This window comes from Lagopus muta, chromosome 7 (assembly GCF_023343835.1).
Source record: "Lagopus muta isolate bLagMut1 chromosome 7, bLagMut1 primary, whole genome shotgun sequence".
Taxonomy (NCBI): domain Eukaryota; kingdom Metazoa; phylum Chordata; class Aves; order Galliformes; family Phasianidae; genus Lagopus; species Lagopus muta.
The window spans coordinates 43840682-43866907 of NC_064439.1; the positions used below are offsets into that span (position 1 = coordinate 43840682).

The 26226-nt window shown below is 41.4% G+C and overlaps 2 protein-coding genes across 44 annotated transcripts in view; both read right to left on the reverse strand.

Annotated features, from left to right (window-relative positions):
* UBP1 (upstream binding protein 1) overlaps window positions 1-19974 on the reverse strand; it is a 45842-nt gene extending 25868 nt beyond the window's left edge. For 3 of the 5 annotated variants that reach the window (XM_048952113.1, XM_048952111.1, XM_048952110.1), the window contains exons 1-2: window positions 19868-19974; window positions 10346-10462 (exon numbers count right to left, since the gene is read on the reverse strand). In XM_048952113.1, coding sequence (XP_048808070.1) covers window positions 10346-10462; window positions 19868-19947 — 197 coding nt within the window. In that variant the 5' untranslated portion in view covers window positions 19948-19974. Of the gene's footprint in view, window positions 1-4466; window positions 4777-10345; window positions 10463-19867 lie in introns of those variants that run through there. The other 2 variants (XM_048952112.1, XM_048952114.1) reach the window with 2 other exon arrangements.
* Window positions 19975-20592: 618 nt separating this feature from the next.
* The window catches only part of CLASP2 (cytoplasmic linker associated protein 2), a 128206-nt gene continuing 122572 nt past the window's right edge, over window positions 20593-26226 (reverse strand). For 38 of the 39 annotated variants that reach the window (XM_048952069.1, XM_048952033.1, XM_048952031.1 and 35 more), the window contains 5 exons: window positions 25696-25889; window positions 25012-25140; window positions 23139-23345; window positions 21950-22066; window positions 20593-20816 (listed from right to left, as the gene is read on the reverse strand). In XM_048952069.1, the coding sequence (XP_048808026.1) occupies window positions 20730-20816; window positions 21950-22066; window positions 23139-23345; window positions 25012-25140; window positions 25696-25889 (734 nt within the window). In that variant the 3' untranslated portion in view covers window positions 20593-20729. The remainder of the gene's footprint in view (window positions 20817-21949; window positions 22067-23138; window positions 23346-25011; window positions 25141-25695; window positions 25890-26226) is intronic. The other variant, XM_048952032.1, reaches the window with a different exon arrangement.

Below are 26226 nucleotides of genomic sequence, written 5' to 3' on the forward strand. Positions count from 1 at the left end.
TCTCTGGACTGTATGCTTTTGGGTGTGAGAGTACTAAAGCATCCAAGAACACGCAGCTCTTTTGAAACTTTAAAGCATGATTTACAAGGGCAAATACCTTGAGAAAAATGGTTCTTGAGCACTATTTGCATAGGAGTTAAGCTCTGCTCTGTTAAGGTGTCTGAACGAGCAACAGGAACACGTAAAGAAACAGGCTGACGCTTCCTAATACTTTCCCTGCGTCCAGAAAAGGAAATTCAGTGTAAGAAGAGATCACCAGCAGTAGCTGCTGGGAAACAACTTTCTCTGACATGGCACAAGATGAATGAGAAAACAGGTGCGAATGTACTGCTGTGCTGGGAATCCTGCAAACCTTCACAATGGAAACTCAACTGCTTAAAGGCCTGAGCTTATGGGGAGTCCGACACCCACACACCATAAGGCTGCCACCAAAAGCTCTGCATTGCTAACCTCACGATGGAAGCAAGCAGATGGTGGACCAATGTCTGTGTACAGCCACAAATCCCTGATTCTTCTCCAACACAGGGAGGCCACGTAGCTGCTCCAATCTGCACCACCTGGTGTAAAGACTGCTGATAACACATCTCTAAGAGACCTGCCCTCAGTCCCTGCCTCTGTTCATCATGAGGAGCGGACACTGAATACAAGCATGGGAGCTGAAAGGTCTTTTTGTTGACCGTTTATCGTGTGTCCAGTTGGGGGGGGGTGGGGGGAGAGAAGGGGGAAAGAAATGAAAAAGAACAATCAGTGTCAGTGATGGAGAATGAGATTTATCTTTCAACACAGCCACCAAACCACTTGCGAACAGAAACGTTTTCTGTGGTAACAAAGGCTCAGGTCTGTGGATTTTCTTTCTCCCCAAATACCTGTTTCCTGACAAATTACGAACTTGTGTCTGCACACAGAATCAGGCTCCAAAGCTGATCAGTACATAACATTCTATTTTACAGAGTCCCAAGGTCAGTGAAAATTATTTTTTCTGCAGTGAAAGACATAAAAGTAGAAGACACTACTACAACGTGAGACTTCTGACTTGTGATGCTGCAAACACTGCAACTATTTAAAAAACAAACACACTTTTGGGGGCACGTTAAGTCAGCCCTTCTCTTAAAAAAGGAGTTTTAACCGATGGCAGAATCTCAAAGCAGTCATCCTGCCTGTCAGAAAGTAACAGGAGCCACAAGGGCAGCCGGGCCTGAACCACAGAACCCAAGTTCTTTCTGTCTGTACAGCCACTATAAAGGTTAGGATGGTAACTGCCATGACCCAGCCTCGTTAAACACTCAACAAAAGGATATCAGAGACCCAAAAACTGTGAGCTAACACCCCCTTTTTCACTTGAGAGCGACACGATGAGCTGTAGGGTAGCAGTTCCCTGACTCTACACAACCTCATTGGTACTTCGTGCTCAGCCCTGGAGGCCGACGTTCCCTCAGCATTCAAGGCAGCTCCCCACAGCACAGCAAGAAAACCACACTGCCCGCAGCAGCCTTCTAACTGCCTCCAGCCATGGCTGCTCAGCAACCCACAGACACCCTGGGCTTGCTGAGGGGACAGAGAGTCAAATCAACCTCATGCCCCAAAAATGGAGGGACGGCTGGGCATTTTTCTTTTTGTGGTTAATTGTGTCAGAATGATCATACTCAATTTAGTTTAATAAACTTTAGTTTTTAATCCAGCAATACATACTGAAATAGCTACAACTGAAATAATCAAGTTCCCTCAGGACAGGCCTTAGTTACTGCACCAGAAATACCACTGGGGTTGCAAGCACTTAAAGAAATCCATACACTGTGCCTCCAAATTACACATAAAATTGCATCATGGCCACTAAGGTACTTCTCGTATTTGTGCTCATTTAACTTAAATCAATTAGTTAATACATCAAATCGCTCAGATTAAATACAGAATTTTGCTGGAGAAATGGCAAGTTGCTCCTAAAGGTTCACTTTTCAGTCATACAGTCTCCATTTTCTCATCCATTTTCACCAGAGATTAGTGGTCCCCAAAATTATCCGTTATTGCTACGCTATGAAGATAATGTCGCAGATATTATGCCAGGTAAGTGACAGGAAATCACCAGGAGAGTGAGTGCTGCTATGCAACACCATCTCTGCCACTTGAACTTGTCAGCAATACTCGGATCCACTACTGCTAAAGGTACATTAAGTACTGAAATTCCTGGCTATACACTCATGGCCTGAATTAGTGAGAAAGAAAAAAAAAAAAAGCAGAAAACCTGAGTTTCAAGACTGTAAAGAACTTCTGAGCACTGTTTAAAGATAAACCTTCAGAGAAGCTGTGTCCAGCCAGTTTCTCTTACAGACACCCACAATTAGTGCTCACAAGCAGCCTTTTTACTAACAACATCCACAGCAGGGCTCACACCTCAACCCAAGGAAGTATCAGCTATGTTACAAGCAATCCAGAGCAGGTAAAGCAGAGACCACATGCAAGCATTCCTTACAAAATACAAAGCCATAGAGCTGGAGAAGTTCTCCCAGTGCTCTTTTCCAGAAAACATTTATTTTTCTAATACCCTTTTTTGCAAGGAAGTGACAAGCACACAGCTTCTGCTGGCACACAGAGCCAAGACCGGAACATTTTCACTCTGTTACGCCACTTCCCTTAGCTTTCCCATCTGACATCACCATCAACTGAACAGGCCGCCATTTCCCACAAGTATAACTTGAAAAACGTGTAAGAAAAGCATAAAATGCCAAAATCCCCGAGTCCTGCAAATACTAATTGCAGTGAGGTGATCGCTTTGTGTTCAAAGAATTAAGTTAAAATACCAGTACGTGTTCCCAAAACACTTTTTAAGTGACTCATCAGAACTGCAAAGAGGACAATATTACATTTAAAATTACAACTCCACTTTTCCAGCATTACTTTTTGTGATGTTTTTTTTGACTGCTAAAACTCTTTCTATGGTAATTGAAAATAAACTAGAAATGCCAATATAACAACAACAACAAAAAAGGATGACATAACATCACTGAGGATCAAAACCAAAGTTTAAAGGAACCAAGCAGCGTGTGTTATGAGAAGAAATGAACTCTAAACACAGAAAAGGAAATCCTTAAAAAACCCTCTCATTCAAACCTGGGGATTTTTACCCTAAAACACCGAGAAAGAACTGCATCATGGTAAAGAACGAAGCACATCTCTTTAACAGACACGAGTGTTATCAAGTGTTATCAATTACTGTTTGCATGAGAGGAAGATAAACCAGAAAGTGAATGGTGAGAAGCCACCCAGGCAGCTGCCAGACAGCCTCAATGACCTGCACTGTTCTGGGGGACTGGTGACCGCTTGGCACAGACAGAAATGGAACACAGGAAGAATAACCATCCAAAAGAGCTGAATATACACTCACGAGTATCCTCACTGAAGGAGGTGAATCACCTGCTTCCATGAATTGGCAAGTTCTCAAAGATAGCTTTAATTTTAACAATAGTAATAAAATCAAACGCATGGTGCATCTGGCGCCTGCTGAGCACACAACCCAGATGCCAGCACAACAGCCCTCCTTCCTGCTCAGCTGAAACCCCAATCCCTAACTTCAAACAAAGATATCTCAGTTACAGCACCTCACCTGAGAAATTCAACCCAAAGAGTGTGGGGAGGAAGGGGGGGAAGGGCAAGTTTCAGGTAACCATGGGAGAGAGCACACTTCTCACACAGGTCTGGCCATCAAAACTAACAGTGCCAGCATTTTGCACCTCTGCAAGATTCAAAACACTGAGTTACGTGACCAAAGCCTTAGACTGAAAGATTCCCAAAATCAAAGGTCTCAAAATAGTTCCCCTTTTAGCACTAACGAGTTACATAGGGACCAAGCAGCTCTGCCCACAGCTGAGTTCAAACATACTTTATTTCTAACAGGTACCGTTTCATTTTAACTTTGGAAAGCACACCCAGAGACTGCTTAAATACTTCTACTGTGAAACCTGGAAAACGATCAAGAGAAGAAACTGCTGAGCTTCAACAGGAAGAGCTGCACGGCAGTGGAAGAAAAAATGGAGGTCACCAGAGACCCACTGCACACGTAAATATGAAACAATAAACAGTGTGACTCAAGTACAGCCATTTTACTACCCAATTAACAGCCACAGCGTTTGGTCGCTCAGGAAAGAACGCTTCCGAAACGTTAGAAAGAACGCAGCTACGGTTCACTGCAAACTACAACCGCAGAACCAGAACCGAGAACTGTTTTCTGGAATAGGGGCAACGCAAAGCCGAGGGGCAGGAAAACGGCGTTTTCAGGACGGGAACGGCAGGCAGGGCCGCAGCCGGGGAGCTCCAGAGGGCACCCCCTGCCACGTGCCAGCTCTCGGGGTGCGGGAAATGAAACCGAGGGAAGGAAGAGGCACGGTGGGAAGAAGGAAGCAAGAAAGGTGCGAAGCTGCCGCCTCGCTCCGCGCAGAGCGGCCCCGCGGCCCCCGCCCGCCCCCCGGGCGCACCTCATGCTGTAGGCGCCGGCTCCCAGCTCCTGCCCGATGCCGGAGAGACTGGCGTCGAAGTCGTGCACCAGCCCGGACTCGATCACCTCATCCATCTTCAGCACCCACGCCATCTTCCGCCGCCCCCCGCGCTCCCACGGCGCCGCGGGAGGAGCCGGACGGGGAGGAGTCGCTCGGCCCCGGAGCCTCCGCCGGGAGGCGGCGTCTCGGCGGGCGGCGCGGGGCGGGAGGAAGCGAGAGGGGCCGGGGGGGCGGCGCGGAGCCGGGGCGGGACGGAGAAACGCGTGCTGGGCGGGGGAGCGGCCGCGCTCAGCCCCGGGGGGGCCCTTCGCCCGCGGCGCGAGCGGGGCGCGGGGCCGCCCTCAGCATCCTGCGGCCGCCCGGCCGCCGAGGGGGGCCGGGGACCCGGCGGCCGCCGCCTCCTCCTCCCCCTTCCCCTCTTTCCCTGACCGGACAACCGTCGGGGCCGCCGTCCGAGCACCGACCCGGCCCGGCGGCGCCTCCCGCCGCATCCTTCGCCGGGGCGGCAGCAGCTGCAGCGCGGGCTCCCGCGGCCCGCCGCCGCCTCGTGCCCGCCGCTGAAGGCCGCCCCTGGGGGGCCCCCGCGCGCCGCTCCCGCCTGCAGCCACCCGCGCGCCGCGCCGCCGCTCACGCCAACATGGCGGCCTCCTCCGCACACGCCCCCCGCCCCGAGGCGCCGCTGCCGGGGCGCGGCCCGCCCGCTATCGGGGCCGCCGATTGGCTGACCCGCGGCGGAAGGACCAATCGGAGGGGAGCGGGGAGAGAAGAGGGGGCGGCACGGCCAATCAGCGGGCGATTCCTCGACACCGGAAGACGTCACGGAGGAGCAGCCCCGCCCTCGGGCCGGCGCGCGGTTGCTCCGGCGCGCTTCTTCCTCCACCCTCCCTCGCGCCATGGGAGCGCTGCATGCCGGGAGTGGCCTCCCGGAAGCGGAAAGGGAAATGACGGGAAGTTATGTCAGGGCCCTGAGAGGCGGTGGGTTTCGACTCGAGGTTGCGCTGTGAGAGAGTGGAAGTCGGTGTCCGGGCGTGTGGCCTTGGCGCAGAAAGCTGGCATGAGGAACTGGAAGCCGGGGCCGCATAAAGGGGTGGGGCTCGCTGTGGTACTGAGGACTGTAAAACAAAAAGTTCACACAATACCTACAGCACACAAAACTGGAAACCACGCTATACACGTAACGTGCTATAAATAAGCATTGCGGGAAAAGAAATCCTTAACAGCTCTGCGTCCTGGGTTCAGAGTTGTTACAAAATCACACAGCACTCCCAGGCAGGAAGTTTGTCGTTATGGAATATGGAGTTATTACATAAAATAGCTTGATTTTATGATGTTTTTCTAATTATCCAAGACGTAGCAAAGCAGTTAATAAATGGTTGTTATATTACAACAGTCTAGCAGTTAGAGAAGGCTGTGGGGATGCAAGGAAGAAGTGGTTAATGTCGTTCCCTCTGGCCCTAAAATATTTGGTCCACTGAGGGGATGGTAATTGAGTAGCCCATGACTCTAGAAAACTCAAATGTTAATCATTCAGAGGATTATTAAATAATATTTTGAGAAGTCCTATTAGAACGATTCACCTACTGAGCAATCTGTAGTAAAGCATTAAGACTGTAAAGTGTAATCAGATATGTGGGCTGATTTTGGTTGGTTCTGTGTGGAGCCAGGAGTTGGACTCAGTGATCCTTGTAGGTCCTTCCAACTTGGGGTATGTTATGATTCTGTAACACAGTCGTATATCAACCTGCTCTGAGTACAGTTGCACGGGTTTTTCAAAACTCAGTAGGGCCTTAATTGCACTAATAATAAAATAGTATCCGTTGTTGATTCAGAAGGTATGTATGACATCCTTAAAGAGAAGCGCACAGAGCATTACTCTTGATTCCTAAAGGTGAATGGAAATTTAAGACTTGACTGCCTATTTTTGTACACATCAGTAGTGGTATTTTTGCTGCAGTAATTGATTTAAGTGTTCCTTGCCTGCCTGTGGACAGACAAAGCAGCAGCTGACAAAAGGAAGATTTATGAAAAGGGTGTGAGCCCAAGTTTCTTATTAACATAAGCACTAGCTCCCAAGTTACTGCTCTTTATGAGGAGAACTGCAAATATTGCTGGCAAAATACCACTTTTAAACCTGAGAATAAAACAAAACAGCAAACAGTTATTCTTCTGCCCCCTTTCTTTTTCATTTCTAAAGATGGATGACAAAAATAGCATTATTAATTTTAGTGAGTTTTATGGGATTTTATAGATTTTAAATTGAGAATTCAAACTTTTTCTAGGCAGATGTTTGTAGATGTAAAGTGGGCCCCATAAGAAAGAGAAATAGTATAAATAACATGGAAGAAAAATACTTTTCTAACTTATACAAAATTGGTAGCTTGCAGAAAGCTAAGGGTGGTAAACTGTCTATTTCTGACAGTCAGAGATAAATGATTTATGTATAGCAAAACTGGTTTATCTGCTTACTCCACTTGAGTATAGTTACACAGCAGTCACAAGACCATAAATTGATGATTTTTTTTAACCAGGAATTGTTCTCTGCTGATGTAAATTCAAAATAAGTGAGGGTATTGTGAGTGGGTACAGTAAGACCCATTTTCTTGCAGCTCAGCCTCTAACAATTGGATAAAATTTGCCTTTGATAAGCAAATGGACTGCTAGTATTCTGAAAATATTATCTTTGGGTATTTTAGGATACAAAGCACCTTCCTCTGTTAAATAATAAATATTGTAATCCTAGTCTTTTTTTTTTCCTATAGCATTATTTCTATCCCTGGGTCATTTGCAACCAGTGTTCAGTGTCAGTTTATGACTGTGTACAGGTTTGAGAGGATTCTGTTCCTTGTAAGTACAGACCTCTGATGCATTTGCTTTCTTTGGGGCAGGTTGCTTGGTCTGTTCCTTTCTCACATCATCTGCTGAGGATCAACAGCGCCTACAAACATCACTTTCCAGCCTGATCTATCAAACCCCAACATGTGAAGTTGTATCAGCTCAGGTACTGAACATAAATCTCTAGCATTTGTAATTACTGTACAGAGTTCTCAGCTTCTGCCAAAAGAGTTTAAAATATCTTTAGGTAGGTAACCAGAGACCTCAAGAACAGTTTTGATGTTCATTTCACTGACATTAAAAACAACGATTGAAAAACAACAACAATGACTAAGCCATAATCTTTCTGTCAGTCTCTTCCTAAACATAGGTATTGGCCATATACTCAGGGTGAGTTCAGTTCAAGCAATTTTCAAGTCTAATTTGAAGTTGAAGGCAGATGCTTACTGCGAGCATAAAAGTATCCTTTATAAGCAATAATTTAAGTTGTCACATTTTAACTGCTATCTGTATTCCACGCAAAACTACAGTGGATTTAACCACAAAAAAAAAACACTGAAAATCCACATCCAATGCAGATATGGTGCTTTGTGTAAGCCCTTTTCTTAACACAATGCCTGTTCTGCAATATAAGCAATATAAGCTTCATGCAGAGTTCCTCAAGTTAGACAAAAGAGCATTTATTGAGGATGAGATTGCAGAATTGATGCCCAAATTATAAATATTTGCTCTTCAGTAAGACTGAGAGCAGAGCTCATGGGACAGCAGATTCTGTAAACTTTATAAAATGATGTGGTTTTTTTTCTTCCCCCCAACTTGTCAACATAAAAATCATTCTAAACTTTTCACCTGCCTGGTAAAATAGTGTAAAACAGGACTTAAACATTTTGAGATCTCAAGTTGCTTCTTTAATACTCGGAGCAGGTAAAACCCACAACCCTAACCTGTCATAGATGATTTTTTTTTTCCTGTGCCTCTACCATTCAATTTCTGCACATTCCTGTCACCATCTTAGGAGGTCTCAGGGCTTCAAAAGCAGTCTCGTTTAACACCAGTGGGTTTCCTCAAGCAACTCTTTCTTCTGTGTTCCCAAGACAGGCTCCACCAGAGGTTGTACCCTGAGCCCAGACTCACCAGTTGTAATTGTAAGCTTGAGATACAACACAGGTCAAGTGCACACAGCAGGAGGCTGATTTATATCTGCAAAGGAGCGTTTTAAGTACAGCTGTAGTGGCATGTGGGAGAAGGCAGAGGAGGGAAGAAAAGATCCTGAGACATTCCTTTCTCCATCTGCTCCCCACTTAGTGCTAACATCCTTCCCCGAGGTCAGCTGCTGTTTCTATATAAGCCTTACTGACATACAGATGTGGGACTGACGCGTGGTAAAGGATCTGACAGAACCAGACATCTTTGTGATTATGACCAGGCTGAAGCCTGCTATCTGAACTGGTCTGTATCCCTTTTGCTTAAGGTCATCAGCCTCAAGGGCCTACCTCATTAACTTCTATGTACAGACCTTAATTTATGGAAAAACCCCACATATGTGGTATTTCAATGCCAAAACACAGGTGGGTGCTGCCACCAAAACCTAAAGGCACGTGCTCAAACGTGTGTGGAAAAGTAAATTTAGAGGGGCTTGGGTGGCAGATTTTGAAATAGTGTGGGAACGCCAGAAGCAAATATGATGGGAGAAACAAAGACAGATAAGGACACAGTGAAAAAGATCCCAGAGAGAATGTGGTCCTGAGCTCAAGTAAACACCACCCCTGGGCTTAACAGCTCTGAAGAACGGATTGAAACCAGAGGTGGGAGTGGATGTCTTCACTGTTACTTGCTATATGGTTCCTCTTGCAGAGCTATGCATGTCGCTTGCAAGCAGGACTGCATGAGGAAATTCCAGCACCTATTCGTTTCTGACCTATTGCTTGAGTCAGTAGAAACAGCACTGTGTTTGCAATATATCTGTGTCAGCCAATCTGTATTTCACATCACCCTGACCTTTGTGTTGTAATGGAATGATAAACTCCACTATAAATTTCATTAGTTTAACACTTGGAGTTATCAGAACATAAATATCACTTCATTTCTTTGCATTTTTCAAACCTGCAACTCAGCATGCTTCAGTAAGAACATGCTCCCTCACAGTTCTACAAGAACAGGTGTGATACTGTGATACAATAGCAGGATTACCAACAAGGGGTGCCTGTAAAAAAGTAGATTAAACACAGTTGTGTTTATACACATGGTATTAAATGAAAAAGTAATAAGCTGAAGTTTAACATAGAGAGCGAGCCATGTTATAATTTGAAAGTCAAACTCAAGATTATCTGGAATCTATGAACTTTGCTCTTGTTAAAACACAATCGTTTTTAAGAAGCATTCGAATACAAATAAAGCTGTACACAATTGTTTGTACACAAATAATATTTTAGTACACAAATAACACTTATTTGTACTCAAACAATACTTCAGTCATGAAGAGGTAAGGTAAGTTCATACGGATATGCTGATGCAATTAGATATATATTGCATCAGATTTCAGTGCAAAGTGTTTAACCACTGTGTCCTCCCTCATGCTGCAAGGGGCTTGTATTCCCAAGTGTGCACATCAACTGAACTTCAATAGATAAAATGCATTTTTGAAACTACATGTGAAGCACGGAGATGCTTCTAAGTTTGTATGGCTTCACATAAACAAGTGTTACCTTTGGAGCACTAATGGAATTTCAAAGAGAAACAGCCAAAGTTAAGACATCTGTGGATATCATATAAAGCATTTAGATGTTCCAGTGCTGTTGCAAGCACACGTAGGGTGGCACAGTTGTGAAGATCATGAAGCTGTAGTAAAGTAAATCTCCACTACAGTGGCTCCACTGCACAAATGTTTATCAGTGGGTCTACAGTCACCAACTCTACATGAAGGCTTAAGCTTGTGAATTAGCAGAGGCTGCACAGACTACATTATTGGGTGCTATCATGTTATAACTACTGTTATTTAAAGTTACCCACAGTCATTATTTTCTTACCGCAGGTAGCTGCTGTTAGTGGTGGGATACTGGTGATGGTGATAATGTTCAGGCTGACTGTGCCAGAACAGCATTTTGGGATGAGATGAAGCGTTGTGCTCAACCAAGAGATGGTCACTGCAGTGATGGGAGAGAGGAGAGAGAAGAACATACACATTCAGATTAAATTTGCAGTTATTTCCTCACACCTTTATATTTAGCATCTGCCACCATGTTTACAGGTGTCACTCTCCAGAAGTGACAGACAGCTGAAAGTCTTGGCTGGTCCCCACCTCCTCTTTTGCTCTCCAGTCTTGCCACGTTGTTAGCTGCTGCCCAGCTGCTAGGCTTGACTTCGAGCCAACATGGTGTCAGGTGCAGCCTAGTCATCACCACCATCTCCATTTATCTCCTCTCCCACGCTATCAGTGTCACTGTGAAGAACTGCATGTTATAGAGCTGGGAGCTGAAACCTCATAGCACTGCTGACTCAGGCATACTGTTCTCTCTTCATGCAGTCCACTGAAAGGACTTGAAAAATATGTGTGTAGGCATGACTGAAAAGAAAAATTAAGGGGGAATATACACCGATGTCTTGAAGATGAGCAGAATACCTTCCTTCTATGCAGATATTCAAGACCCATCTGGGCATCTCCCTGTGCAACCTATTGCAGGCAACCTGCTTTAGCAGGGGGTTGGACTCAGTCTCTCGAGGTCCCAGCCAAGCCCTGTCATTCTGTGATTTTCAGTAGTGTTTACACTGCACCCCTTTTACCTGTTCATTCTATCCCTGTATTCAAGAGGCAGATTTCTACACGGCATCATATTATAGTTATTTTATCTTCTTGCCATTGAAAATAAACAAACAAACACAAAAAAAACACTGTCAAATTGCTTAGAAAAGGTTTACAACTCCTCCTCTTCCTCCCCTCCTTGGCCACACACACTCTTCAGAGAAAAAAAAATCACACTCAGAAACAAACTAGCTGTTTGGCACACCCATGTGCTGTTTGCTTGCCCACGTATGCAGCGAGCAGTGCAATATCCACTTGAAAACAAAGCAGTGCTGATCAGTCCTCAAGACCTTGACAAGCAGAACTAAAAGAGTGCAAACGTCCAAAAATCTCAGTAGAAAGTAAGTTACCTGCAGAGGGCACCCATTCTGCTTGAAACAGAAAGGACTACTGACAAACAGAAATAGTTTGCTATTATTTTTTTAAACAGTCTCCATGCCTCCATTGAAACGTTACGGCAATATTGTGACAAAACCTGGGCTATGCAAATCAGGATATCAAAGAGCAGGGCTCTGGAGAACAAAATGGAATTATTTCTTATTAGGCAGTAGTCAGAAAACTTCAAACACTGTTCTTCTTTTGGTGCCGTGGAGCATCACAGCAAATGCGCCCCATCAGTCTCTGCTTCATTTGAGTTTTCAGGAATCATGCTTATGCAGGCTAAAAATAGTGAAGTCACTGGTTTCAGCCAAAGCAGCTGCTGCAATGAGGTTTTTATTAGTAGAGGACAAAATGATGAAGGCTATTGTGATCATATCTGTTGTGTTCAGCTGAGTTTGCAAGTCTCTGCTTCTGACAGGTGAAAGTTCAAGGCCTGTTTTATGGGTACTCCTCACAGTGTGCATGTTTCAGACTTGTGTGTGCTGACAACAGCTACTGCTGTAAGCCATCCTCACTGTGAGCACTGCTCCTGATGGTGTAGAAGCAAAGCAAAACAAAATCTTGTGGACTTGCAAACATGCAAAAACGCATTGTTAATTTGCTAAGATGACAGCCACATCGATTTGTTTAAGTGGGAATGTTCCAGTATTTTAAAAGCTTTTCAGTTGTACAACGTGGCACATCACAGTTTAGGTGACCGGGTGAAGTTTCTCCTGCTTTGAAGAAGCCATTACCACTCTGCAGCTTGGGAAGCATAAAAGACTTCGCTTCCTCGTTCCTTTGTTGCCCACAAACATTTTCTCAGATGAGATTGCTTGGGTGGAGGCAGGCATTTGCCATTGCACATAAGCTTAACTTCCTGAAATTGTATCTATTTCCTCATGTCTTCTAGACATCTTTTTGAGTCTGTCTATATGAAATTAGTTGCAGGTGTCTGTACCTTGAAAAATAAAATATGTAAATGCTGCTAAAGCAAAAGTATGGTGTCACATGTACTACACAGGGCCTCAAGTTCAGAATACTTGGCTTCCAAATCATAGAATGGCCTGGGTTGAAAAGGACCACAATGACCATCCAGTTCCAACCCCCTGCTATGTGCAGGTCGCCAACCAGCAGACCAGGCTGCCCAGAGCCACATCCAGCCTGGCCTTGAATGCCTCCAGGGATGGGGCATCCACAGCCTCCTTGGGCAACCTGTTCCAGTGCCTCACCACCCTCTGGCTGAAAAACTTCCTTCTAATATCCAATCTAAACCTCCCCTGTTTCAGTTTAAGACCATTCCCCTTGTCCTATCACTATCCACCCTCGTAAACAGGCATTCCCCCTCCTGTTTATACACTCCCTTCAAGTACTGGAAGGCCACAATGAGGTCTTCCTGGAGCCTTCTCTTCTCCAAGCTAAACAAGCCCAGTTCCATCAATCTTTCCTCATAGGAGAGGTGCTCCAGCCCTCTGATGAACTTAGTGGCCCTGCTCTGGACCCGCTCCAAGAGCTCCATGTCCTTCCTATGCTGGGGGCCCCCAGCCTGGACGCAGTACATGAGGGCTTATATCATTGGACTGCCTCTCTCTTTTGCAGAAGAAAGTTTGTCACTCTTTCCCTCCACTAGGGGTTAGCAAGAAGCCTGATTCTTCACTCATAAAAGCTTTGAGTTCCTTGTAAGTGAAGTACTAGATCTAACACATAGGATGTGTTATTACTGAAACACTGACAATAAAAAGGAGAAAAGTCCACAGTCAGTATTTCTTCCCTTTCTTCCCTTCCTGGTCTTATATTTCAACTGATTTTCCTTGCAAGCATTTTTAACATCAGCATAAGCTTCACACACTGTACTTGATTCTGGTACTTTGCTTTGTGAAGTACTGTACATTCCCCATATCCACACCTGCTGCCCTTGACTAACCTCTAGACAGAAAGGTATGTAGTTACCTAGCTGTGCAAGTTTGGGGACAAATAAGGTGAGTTTTTATCCTCGTATTGTTATTGTTAAGGAGCTATTTTTGTTTCTTGGCTTATAATTTGCCTAGTAAGTACTAAACAGGTCTCGGGAAAGGAGCATTGTATACACAAACAACAAGGCACTATTTATTTAAAACATCTCTTGCTTTAAGGCTTGTGTACAGCATGCAAAGTCCAACCTGAAATTTAAGGTGGGGAGCTCATGTTTGCTAACAGGTGGATCTGCACTGAATCTAAGTACTTCAGCATGCTGTGGCTGAAAACTTTAATTACTTTAATTATTATTTTTTTTCCGTGAGTAGTATCCAATGTGAGGCCTGTTAAGCCATGATATACTTTACCTACTTAAGCTTTTATGAAGATCAAGCAGTCTCTCCCTCAGTCTTTTTGATTGCCCTTCTGAGAACTTCAGCAAACACTGTTAAATATTAAATCTGGTTATGCACACAGAATGTGTTTGCTATTTGTTTCTGGAAAGTAAAAGGATTCTTCAGACATCACCAAATGGGAAAAAGATCAGTCAAGTACATGTAAGACATGGTAAATTCACTTAGGCTACGCATGTGTTGTCAGGGGTCTTTAAGGTTTTTGCTGTTAAGTGATGATGCTCAGTTGTGCTTGAAATGCTAGTTCAGTTTAAAAGCAAAAGACAGACTTGCATTAATGCAGAAACAATCCCTATACATTTAAGCCTCAGAAGGCTATAAAGGTGTTATTTTGATGTGCCTTATTTGGTTTTTGGACTCTTCAGTTACATCAACAGTTGCTGCCAAATGCAGGGTAACTTTGGGGTGGAAACCTGTCAAAAGCTACCATCAACAATTCACCTGCATCACTGATTAGCAATCAGGTATTCACATGTGAATGATGATCCCTGCTTGGACTGGCTGTGAATCCATCACACATAACACATGAAAGGTGCCAAGTCAGATTTTTTTTGTGTGCACTTTGTCACTTCTATAATGAACTTCAACACTGACAAGTAAGAACTGCTAGCAAGGAAAGTTTCTGCATATGCTCCATCCCTGTCCCGAGTTGGGTTCTAATCACACATCTGATCAGGTCAGACCTGGCACATCCTTCTGGTATTGCTGTGTCTGGTCACCTGAAGCTGGCAGAAGCACACAAAGGACTGCAAACAGCCTGAAAGCAGCAGCGCACTGTGCCACTGCCATGGAGGGAAGGATAAGCAGCAGTGCTTGCATATTTTCCAGGTTCACTTGCCATCTTTACTTGGATCTTTGGGTAGTTTTAGACATCCTAATCCGGGCTCACATATGGTGAAACAACTACGGTAAAGACTGCTGCATTTACCAGTCCAGCTGCTGCTTTTCTGATCAGTGCAGGATGTGCTCCTTCCCTCATGGGTTCTATCCCCTCAACAAAAACTCTAACAGCTTCAATTACAGGATGATACTCCTGTAACTTCTTTCTTCAGAGCTGTATTCCTAATACAACCCACTTCTGAATCTAAGAGGGTGTGATTACGGTCCTGAGGCACTAATGAAGAAAAAACAGGCTTACTGACTTCATATCTTATGATATGAAGGCATAATCGGTAATACATTTGGTTTCTTTTCTTGATCTTAGGACTTTAAGACCTGCAAAGGAAACTGCTGTACAGAGGTCATTTGTAGTTATAAAGACATTTGGACAGTGACACTGCCCAGAGACATTTCTGCTTAAACCCATCACATCCTGCCTGAATCAAAACTCATAAGGTTTTTATAGCTATGAAATGGAATGGAGTATCTTTTGTTTTGTAAGAGTTTCAGAAGTCTATCCAGGTGAACGACTTCAAGTGTCTTGTTATTCTGCTGTCCTGCACTTGTTCTGCCCCTATAAATAGTAGTCTAAAAATCAGTATTTGGACTTGCAGATTGCTGTGGCACTGCCAGCTTCTGGCACGATCTGACACAATGCATTGAAGAGTGCAGTTCCTTCTTTCCTAATGGACAGCATCCCTCTTACCTGAGGCTCTAAGCATCTCTAGTACCTTCCTAGGTCAAACGTTTTCAAGCATGCTATCTGCAACTGAAACAGACACATCCAGTTTCCTCACCAACACACATTTCAGCTGTTTTAACGAAGCTAAAAATCATTGTCTCAGTGTCTCCTTGTCTTGCCTGGTATTGTAACATCAACTATGTATGCTCAGGTAAAGCAGACTGCGTTAGAAAATGGTAGTGTTTTGTTTTCATATAAGCAAACCCCCAAGGCATGGAACACTCACTTTTGCCAACATCTGTGGCAGAAGTCACTGATTCCAGGGTGCTCCTGGAGGACCACTCTCAGGCTGTTCCCTAGTCTGATTGGTCTGGAAATAAGATGGGAGCTCATATGGGGTGTTCTCATATGGGGCTCTGCCATAATCAAAGCTGAACGGGTGGTGAGGGGACATCTAACCAGACTGAGTTCTGAGAATGCCCACTGCCTAATGCAAATACATCTTTTTGTTGGTATAAACCTTCCTTGACTACAAAGGGACAACCTTTGAATCTGGCTTGACATGACTGAGCTACTGCTTTCAGTATGAGTTTGTGGAGGTACAAAGATTTCCACTGTTAGTCAACAGCCAAGATGTAGGAAAGGAGGAACACCAAGATGAAGGACTTACGGAACTTTGATGCCTAATACAAACTTCAGTTACCTTTCTACCTTCTGCCAGTGGTAACAAGTCTAGATATCGTATGCAGATATGCTGGCTTTTCCACTGAAGAGGTATTTTCCATGTTTCTATATCAGCCTTACTTCTGATCTTCTTGAAAATACGCTTCATTAGGATCATCTGTATCTGCCTAAGACACACTGAAGAAGAATTTTTTTAATAGAAATCATACCATACTCAAAGCTGCTTGCCAAATATCATTTCCAAGTTCCCAAGTGTTACCGTTCAACAGTAATTTATGAACGTAGCTGTGACTGTCTGAGCAGAAATGACTTATTAGGGAACTTCTAAGTAAACATGTTTATTACCCTGAAATCCTGACAGCAAATGAAAGAACTTCTTTAGTTGGAGTAACCCAAGCTGCCCAGCTTGGGAACCCCGAAGTCACAAAATGTACTTAAATATACATGCAAAAACAAGATATATAGAAAAAAAAGCAAATTAGGTTTGATTTTTTTCCCACTTGGCAACTATCCTGATTTCCCAAACTTCCCAAATGACCAGGAGTCATCCATGTTCTAACAAAACCAAAATCCACTTAGCAGAACATTCGTGGTGTATGAGGCAAATCCTTACAACGTGTGCTTCTAAAGACATGGAAGACTTAACTACAAAATTCAGAAGGGAAAACAGAAGTTTTCCTTTAGAGGACATAGCATGAATAACTGTTATCTTACATTAAGCTACAACTGCAAAGGTAATCAGTTAATTATTTCAGTTGGGAGGAAGCATGAATTTAATTTGTCCAGACAATCCCTCTGCTCCCAAACTGCCCATCTATCCTTATTTGTACTGCATTTTGTGTTTGTCAGTGAACTGCCACAACCAACAGAGCCATTCTCACTAGCCTGTCACAGGGATTAACTGTAGCATAACTCACATGAATTCCTCTTTATTTTCTCTTTTACGAGTATTTTCAAATATTATATTCACAACCTGAATTCTTCTGCTGGAAATTAAACTGTGAGCAGCTCAGGCCTTCAGTTTCTACAGGCATTCTCCACGGATGTGTTTGTGAATTTACTCCAACACTTAAACATTCTTAGAAGCTGTTCATAATATGCAGGTCTGTTTCAGGATACGAGTGTTTGTTCTTTTCACTCTGGGACTCCAACCACAAATAATCAAGACAACTCAATCTGTTCCAGTCTTTATCTTTAAAAGCCAAACTCAGAAAGAATTACATGATCAACTCTCCTTTCAATTTACATTTACTATCCCAATTTTAGCTGAACATATGTTACCCAAAATCATTTAAAGCAAAAGACATCCAAGTCTAAGACATCCAAAACATGCATTTTCTATCCTGATTCTGCATGTAGTTTTCTTTCCTCCTTTTTAAGCCCCAAATCAACCTTCAAGAATCACGTTTCAGTATTCAAATCACTGCAATGTCCCATCTTTACAGGATATTCAGAAAGCCTTTCTGATAAAGAACGACAGCAATTGTCCTGATTTTTCACAGGACTTTATGGTTGTGGGTTTTTTGTTTCTAAGATAAACCACTTGCAGTACAAACATAAGGCATGACTAATCACAGCTCAATTTTAATTGAGCTACTGTCTGTTCATAGTAACATAGGAAATGAAGGCAAAAAGCAATGCAGCAAATCTGGTAACTGGCTGCAGCGGAGAACATTTGGTTGCAATTTCTTACATTCTGATGGCTTCATTTAATACAAATTCTAAGCACATACACAGGCCCATCTTTGTTGGGAACAGAACTAGTCAGATCATAATTAAAACATTCATTTAAACGTATAGCATTTAGACTTTCAGTACATGGGATGTCACGCTTAGAACAATTACAGGTGTCTTTGAAGCACAACTGAGGGACAAACTTGGTGTAAATATCTCCTCTCCTCTCCCCGGAGTAAAACTTTTCAGTCATAGGGGATAAAAACGTTTCTTTCTTACCAACTTTTGCTTACAGATAAAAAATTACGTCCATCCAGAATATATACGGCATGTTTCAATAAGCTTATTTTTTCAGTATGAAATAACATCTTCACAAAGATGACTGAGCAAAGTCATCTTGAAATGATCATTTGAAAATAAATATTACCTGTAGAAAAAGCAGGAATAATATATGGGATATTAAACTTAGAATTTGTGCCATTTTTTTAAAAATGATATTTCACATAATCAAAATGTGAAGCTACAAGATATTAAACTGAAAAATATCTCTGAAACATTAAAAAAATAAAATGCTAGCAGTGCATAATGTACAAATAAATGAAGCAGCAAACAAGAAGCCTGCTGAGATGAAGGAAATTTGGTATTCATAAAGATCCTATTCAATTTCCCAAACTACTCTTGTCTACCCTACCTATATTCACACCATGTTCTCAAATGCTGTCGGATTTACTATCAGAGTATCTAAAGAAACATCATTTGGACACAAAAACATGAAGGTTATTTTTTTCAACCAATGTTGCTTCGATGACTTTTTATCTTTCTTATAACGTGATCAAATAACACAGAAAAACAGAATGTATACATGGCTAATTTTTTTCAAGTCATGTTATGTACATTTTATTGCCAGTATATGCACAATGGTAAGCAGAGAACTATAAATACACAATGTAATTAAATGGTAGAAAACAACAAGAATGTTACACGTAACAAAGGAAAGAAAGAGGAGATACTATTTTCCTGACGTAGCTGTTAAGAAGGGCTAGTGACAGGTTATGACAGCCTTGATTTGAAGTCTTTACATATATTTCTACAACTTTTCCTCCAAATAAATCTCTGTAACAGCATTGCTTCTTTAACAACAACATCTCAGCTTTTCTCTGATTCACTTCAAACTAAAGTGAAAACAACCTTTCATGTAACTACAAGCATCTGACAGTTTTTCACTCAGTTTTGGTTTTCAGGGTACTTAGCAAGCAAAGTGTATAAGCGGCTCTTGCAATATTTGGCTGTGTGTTGAAGAACAGTTTTCAATATGCAGTAAGTGATAATTTGGGAAAAACAAAGACTTTGTAGATAGTTCTTCCACCGGGTGCTACATGCAGCAGCTCAGCCAAAAATTAGTCACCCTGAAGAGGTAGAGAGAATTTTAGCCTAGCATTGATCATCATCCTTGGCACTACAATTTTCTCTCTTATCAGGATATATTCCTACAACTAGACAACACCACAATCAAAGGGAAAGAAAAGCTAGGGAAAAAGAGTTTCCATCCTTTCTGGGAAGGGTGCTGCTTATCCCAGTTCTCAGTTAACTAACTTGTTGCTTATATCAAAGACATAAAAAGGAAAGGAAAAAAAAAAAAAGAAAAAAAGAAGAAAAAAAAAAAAGATGAGAACGTTTAGGGACACATTTAGTTGACCTGTTTTCTCTTTCCATTATCAAGTTCATAAATACAAAGAACCATTATTCACAATAAACTAACTCTTTTTCAAAAATGGAAAAACAAACCCTGGAAACATTTCCACACCTTAATCCAGATGGGTCTTGAGGATGCTATTCAAGAAAACCATGCAAACATTCGGTGCAGCTTTCCCAACTCATCCAAAATATATAATTTTTTAAATTAGAAGGTGGCAAGATCGATAGCATTTGTGACTATTCCCTCCCCCCCAATAAAATTCAATGCAGAAAATCTCGGTGCTTTTAGGAAGATAACGAATAAATAGTTTTCTGCACTGTTGTCATAAAATCCCATGTGAGTTACAATACAAGACTACTGGTTCCAGCAATTAGGTTGAGAGGAAACATTCTAGTGATAAATACATACTGAGCATGCTTGGGCAGAGCACTCCATTCTGAAGCATCCTGCTTGAAGAAGGAAAGGTGGCAAGGATGGTTCACGTCCATCAAGTGACCATTAAGTCTGCTGCTAAAAGCAGACTGCCACTCTGTCACCAGGTCGGCAGGGCTGTCTCCCACACCAAGAGGCACTGGTTGCACCAGTCCTCTGCTGTGCACACAAAATTCTTATTTATGCAACAAACATACAACCAATGAACAATATCACTTGTACAGAACTGGATCGATCCAGCTTTTTATAGGCATACTTCTCAATCTCCAGAATATCCCAAACAAGCTGTAAATAAGATGATGAACCACCAACAGTGACTGAGTCTCACTGCAGTCCAGACTAGTTTGGCCTAGTTTCACATCACTTCTTGTTTCTAGCGAAGGACACAATACTCAAACAAAATAGCAATAAAAACAGTGTTATCTGCAGCTGAAAAAAAGCAACAGAATTTTATATTTTAACTTCTGAAGCTTAAAGCATACCTGTATAATTAGCATTAAAAAAAACCTTTTTTTAATACAATAACACTGGCAAAAGTTAATGGGAAGACACAGAGGATCGTAACAGGATATCTGATTAATTAGGTTATTTTTAAAATTGATTCTGCTTTGACCAACTGATGTTAATACTGCTTTTCCTTAGATTGGGAATAATTCTATTGCAACAGTCACATGCAGGCTGAAGACAGCCGTTGGTTAAGGAAAAAAAAAAAAAAGAAAAGAAAAGGAAAAAAGAAAAAGAAACCAGGGTTCCAAAAGTTGTGTGTAAGAATTTTCCTTTCACTTGATGAGGGCTTTGCCCTTGCTTCAGGAGAGCTGGTTAATTCTTGTCAGCTTCATTAGCTTTGTCCAGACATATCTGCTGTCGTATCCCCTGGTCCAGAGCCTGTTTGTGCACGCTTGATGTAAAGGTTCAATAACTTCATCTGCAAAGCCAGGAATTAATTTTGTTCAGTATTTACACACTGTACACTCTACAGAAATGATACATTGAATTCTTCTCTTAGTTCTTCTCTGAAAAGAATTCTTCTCTTAAAAGCAAAACTGTATTTTACACCATTAAGTGAAAGGTAACACACTTGCTAATATCTAACACAGCAAATCTAAGGATGTGAACAAGAAAGCAACCTATGGTAGCTACACTAAGACAGATACTTTTCCCCACATTACTGTGCTGCTCTGATTAAGGCAGGTTACTGGCTTTGGTTTTTTTTCTGTTTTATTTTGCCTGTTTCTTTCTCTTAAGTGAATGTTGTGGTTTTAAGCCTCTACTTACAGGCATTGATTCCAGCACCTACCAAAGCTTCCAGTGCTGTCTACAGTCATATTCAGTGCAATCACTGCCAGACTATTTTTAAGATGTAGCTGTTTTATTGAAATGTATACAATATTAATTGTCTTGCTTTAGCTCCGTGGACAAATTCATAACATACATCTATTTGAATGTAAAAAAACAGTACATGAGAAGTTTCCTAACCAAAAAAGGAACACAAGGTCCTTCCTCACCAAATCAGAGGTTCTGAAAGGACAGATTAAAGCAAAAAACAAACAAACAAACAAAAAAAACACAGAACAACAAAGGAGACATACGTAACATAAACATAAACTATGTTATATAATAACTGCTTTTCAGTCAGCACTGCATGAGATACCAGGCAAGATATGGAGGTAGAAAAAGCCATGCTGAATGTAGCTACTACCACTGTTTCAGAATAAAAAGTCTGACAGTGTACTCAGGTAAAAATTGTTCTGATTTTTTTTCAGCCACTGACCATATACAATTAAATAAATCTACTGCAAAGCAATAAGAAACACAGCTTCTTATTTTTCAGGTTGCTGAAGTTTCGTGCATGTGCCTAAGTACCTGCAGACCTATGGATTTTCAGTTTTGAACCTTTGATATCAAAGTTACATCAACCCTGTGAGTGTTTCAGTATCCCTGGCTATCTCCATTCAGATACATACTTTTATGCATAAACTTCCTGGTAACTGCAACCACAACACAAATGTATACAAGTAATTATGAACCAAAACTTCTTAAATGTCATTTTTTACTTACTTTACTGCCAGTGAGTTGACTGAGATGTGGTTTTAGTTCATCACCAATTACTGCATGAATGGCTACAAGGCAGAAAACACATGCCTTACGAACACTGCTCTCTGAATTATCATAACCCTAGAAAGCAATAAAATTAACATTAATTGCTTATCAGTTAATGATTAAAAGCCTCAGAAAACTATTCAGTACTACTTATAATAAATACATTAAAATCTACTTTAAGTGAATGCTAAGCATTCCAAGAAAAAAAAAAACACAAAACCAAACAAGTGAATACAGAACATGCACATTTGAAAGGCAGGCTGTTATTAATTACCATTTATAATTATTTTTCAGACTGAAATTAAAACCCATACAATTCCTGTTCGTAATCTATACTGGAAACAGAGCTGCTGTCGTGCTCCACATGGAAATACAGTAGGGGAGATCACAGGATAAAGTCTTCTAGATTACAGATATTTATTAAACAGAAGACCATTGCATTGAGAGCTTTCTTACTCCTAAAGAAGCTGTTTCTTAACAGGTAAAACTCTGTTATTAACTCCCATCTTGTTACTGAATGATTTTTGTTTCTCATGCCTGGTTGTCTCACATCCCTTTCTCAGAAGGCTCTGCCTCTTACCTTCTTGCAGATGTGTGATTTGACCTTATGCATTAAAGTCAGAAATCTGCAGAATGAAGCCATCAAATTCTGGGAAGTCTTTATTCAGCACATGCAAGCTGATGTGTTTTGACTCTTTATATGGTGGCAGATTATTCATTTTTAAAGACAGAGAAAGAAACTTTTTATAACCTCCTAGTTTTATTGAACTTTCCCAATCAACTGCTTCCTTCCTCTTGCTTCCCCCAAGCCCCAAGTGATAAAACCCTGCAACAGTACAAACATTCAACGTGGATGACTTCAAACCAAATGGTCACAACTTGGAAAAGATACTACATATAACTGAAAGAGTCTATTAAACTTAACTACAGCCAATATCCTAGCCAGATCCTGAGTCCTAACCACAGTTACAGTTTAGCCAGGTGACAATGAAAGACAGTGCGCTCACGATCTGAATTAGTCTGGGTCAAAGTAGCCATCAGCTGTAAGACCAATAAAAATCCCTCATGAGAGCCAAGCAATAGTATTTTGAAAAAATCTTTGTAATTCTTCCATACAAAGAAGGTGGGGTTTTTTGTTTGTTTTTACCTGTATTAAACCTGGCACAATCTCTGGTAAAAGTTGAGTAAGGGTTTCTTTAGATACTCTCTCTATGACTTTTGTCTGCATTTTGATTGCAGCCAGATTAATTGGGTAATCTGCAGTCTGGATAATTGGACAAAGGACTTTGATGCACTGATCTGGGCTAATGGAAGTGGCCAGCATGGAAGCAGCTTCTTCAGCAGATCTCACCACCTATCGAAAGAATGAAAAATACACAGAAGAGTATTAGTGCCAGTACAAGTCTTGAGCATAAAAATTTCTTGACAGCTCCACAGCATTGTAAAAATAGGCAAAGGCTTTTTAAATGTGTGCAATTTTGCAACTGTTGGACTACTGTACTAAAAACAAGGCTCTTCCCAACACCGTATGACTGAACTGTATGTTCTGCAAGATGTGCATTGGTGTCTTCCAAACCTGCCTGAAAATACCTTCCAAACTTGACAATAGCTGTCGAATCAGATCTGAAATCTCTCTAGTCTGCAATGCTATGCAGAATATAAATACAATATTATACAATTACATATTGAAATCTCTCCACTATTGAAAGCCATAATTTCCTGTGTTGTCATTCATTACTGTCTTTGACCATTAATAAGCTTCCATGTTCATCTCAAAGACTGTTTAATGACAATCATAGATTGCTACTTCTGGAGGCTTCTCCCATCTTTAATTTAAAAAAAAAATTCAGGTAAGAGTTCTTAAGACTCTTAGGGAAGATACAGGAAAACAGTTAGTCAAAAGGTGCAGAAGCTCAGGATACAACAAAGACATAAGAGGGAAAATTCATCTCTTCATATTTCTGCATCTGTGGTGTCTGGCAGCTAAAAGACAAGCTGCTAGATTATGTACAAAAAACTCAGAAGTCTTTCTCTTCAACCTTGTCTTGTTTACTCTTTCTCACATGCATTAAATAAAAAAAAAGGAGAAATGGAACAGTAATATGGAAGGACAAATGGAAAGAAAGAAAAAAATAAACATGGTGCATGAAATCAAGAGGGCGCAGGGAAAACAAAGATGAGTATCAGATGAGTGACAAACATCACTGGTATGGAAAAAACTGCACTCAAACTTCTGCATTTGGAACTCCACACCAAGTCCCACATACAGAAAAAGGCCTATCATAGGGAGTGTGGGAGCAAGGAAAGCAGGGAGAGATTTATGCACCTCATTAGACATCTTATTTTCATAACATCAGTGACACTGATGTGAAGTGTTTAATGTTTGGGTGGTTTCTGTATTTGTGTTTCTTATATCAAAATACATCATCCTTTGATGTGTATGCACATTATCATAAGCTTTCTGAGCAAGATTACACTCATCCTACTTCTGAATCTCCTCACAGTTCCCAGCCACAACCAACTCTTCCCTGCAGTATCTTCTCTCCTGGAAACACTCAAAGCCATGCTCTCGAATGGTGAAGAACAGCTTAACCAGAGCTGGTTAAAAATGGGAAGGGATTGTAATTTCCTTGCCATGTTCAATCCTATCTCTCAACTACCAACCTTACAGAAATCCAAAGGGTTGCATTAGATAACTGGGCTAAAAAAGACATGTAACAAAAAACTCCCTTCAGTTATTCTTCATAGAACTCTGCTGGCACATCCTTGGCTATGGTTTTACGTCCTCTTGGGCAGCACCCAAGGCAACTGTTACTAGGGCTGATATTAAGCATTTCAGAGCTTACAAAACTGCAGTTCTTTGTTTTTCTTTTTTTTGCATGCCTGTGTTAACATCTTCATTATTACACAAACGATTCATCGCTAAGACCTGATCTCTCAAACACTTTCTGGACATAACACAGCTGCTGCATTCTGTGATATTTTGTCACAGTCTCAAACAAAGAAAACTGCTTACTAACCTCCTTATGAGGATCCTTATGCGCTTCTAATGTCTTCATTATTGTGAGCTCTGCGTAATTCTTAAACCTTGCTGGCTGATTCCTTAGGATTTCTCTTAGAACTTTCAATGCCAAAGCTCTAATTGCATGCTAGAGATTAAATATTAAAACAAATGAGTTATGTAACATTGAATAGGCAAATGTTTAAGTGTTTATTCAACAGTTTATAAAGTTTTGACATAGTAAAACATCAGTGCCTTTCTATGCATATATACAATATGAAACTAATATGGAAATAAATACAGCTAAAAAAGGTCTTCAATTGTTTGCTCTTTTTGAAATAATTCAGGTGGTGCATCATAACCATGCTGCTAATTGGAACTATCTATGCTGAGCTGCATACAATTTTACTCTTTGGAGTATTTTAGCATCACACAGTCACACAAATACATTATCCTTGAAAACAGACATTTTATTATTATCAAATCAAAAGCAATTATTAGTGCCAAATAAACCTGAAGGATACTTGAGAAGATGGCCCTTCACCATTAAGAGATTCAAGAGTTCACATGATGTTCCTGCATTTCCATAACTTCTTGCTTTTCAAGACTAGCTGGAATTTGTGCTTTTCCTACAACCCACACAACTTTAAAAGCCACTGAAAGCAAACCATGTGCATTTTTAACTAGATTAATCTAACTTTACCTCTTTGTCTCCAAGTGTTTCAAGCAGCAAAAGCAGAATTGTTTTGAAGTGCTCATCCCAAACACCAAAAGACTCTTCTTGAGTTAACTTCATGAGCTCATACAGGGCAGCCTTTCTTTCCTCCACTCTCTCGTTATGGTTTGATAACTCTTTTAGTAACTCTGCAACTAGATCAGAATGATCCATGGGAGGCTCTATCAAAAAAGGAATGTATACAAACAGAATTTTGAAACTTGGTAAATATTAGTAAATATTAGTGCCTGATGCAGAACTGAAAAGTATCTTCTAGGGTAGCTAACTGCTTTCTTTTTTGTTTTGTTTTGTTTTCCTCCAAGTCTGTTTGCCAGAATTACAGTTTAATTACTTCATTTTCAAAGCAGCCAATAATCCTGACCAAGCTTACAATCACAATAAAACAACGATGATACAGCAAAAAACAAAAGCATCCACAAAATTGAAGAGAATCCAGCAACCTGTAGGCTGGCTTACTGCTAGAGTTTCTTGCTCCTGTAATACACAAAGTGGCAAGTT